We start from the raw sequence: 780 nt of genomic DNA, 5'->3' as shown, positions 1-780 counted from the left end.
CTGGTTCTGGTCCTGGTTCTGGTTCTGGTCCTGGTTCTGGTTCTAGTCCTGGTTCTGGTCCTGGTTCTGATTGACCCACTGACCTGTGGAGCCAGGAACATGAGCGTGGGGACATCCAGCAGGACCGTCAGGCGGGTCCAGTCCGTGTCCCGGCACGGCGGCAGCAGGGCCGGCGCCGTCCAGCCGCTCAGGGAAACGTCCAGCCCCTCGGCCACCAGAACCTCCAGGTACTGGGACACCTGGGCCACCCGGAAGACCCAGTCCTCCAGACAGGACAGGTCACAGGCTGCCGGGTCTGAGGACAGAAAGGGGCGGAGTCATATAGGAAGGGGCGGAGTCAGACAGAAAGGGGCGGAGTCATATAGGAAGGGGCGGAGTCAGACAGGAAGGGGCGGAGTCATATAGGAAGGGGCGGAGTCATATAGGAAGGGGCGGGGTCAGACAGGAAGGGGCGGAGTCAGACAGGAAGGGGCGGAGTCATATAGGAAGGGGTGGAGTCATATAGGAAGGGGCGGGGTCATATAGGAAGGGGCGGAGTCAGACAGGAAGGGGTGGAGTCATATAGGAAGGGGCGGAGTCAGACCGGAAGGGGCGGAGTCATATAGGAAGGGGCGGAGTCAGACAGGAAGGGGTGGAGTCATATAGGAAGGGGCGGAGTCAGACAGGAAGGGGTGGGGTCATATAGGAAGGGGCGGAGTCAGACAGGAAGGGGCGGAGTCATATAGGAAGGGGCGGAGTCATATAGGAAGGGGCGGAGTCAGACAGGAAGGGGCGGAGTCA

General features: G+C 61.4%; 1 protein-coding gene across 1 annotated transcript in view; it reads right to left on the bottom strand.

Moving 5' to 3' along the window:
* The window catches only part of meak7 (MTOR associated protein, eak-7 homolog), a 7,875-nt gene that overhangs the window by 5,242 nt on the left and 1,853 nt on the right, over nucleotides 1-780 (bottom strand). The window contains exon 2 of the mRNA XM_017305183.1: nucleotides 84-308. Within this exon, the coding sequence (XP_017160672.1) occupies nucleotides 84-308 (225 nt within the window). The remainder of the gene's footprint in view (nucleotides 1-83; nucleotides 309-780) is intronic.

The sequence above is a fragment of the Poecilia reticulata genome, linkage group LG6 (genome assembly GCF_000633615.1).
Source record: "Poecilia reticulata strain Guanapo linkage group LG6, Guppy_female_1.0+MT, whole genome shotgun sequence".
Classification (NCBI taxonomy): Eukaryota; Metazoa; Chordata; class Actinopteri; order Cyprinodontiformes; family Poeciliidae; genus Poecilia; species Poecilia reticulata.
Note: the sequence above shows the minus strand (reverse complement) of the source record. Positions and strands in the feature narration are given on the sequence as shown.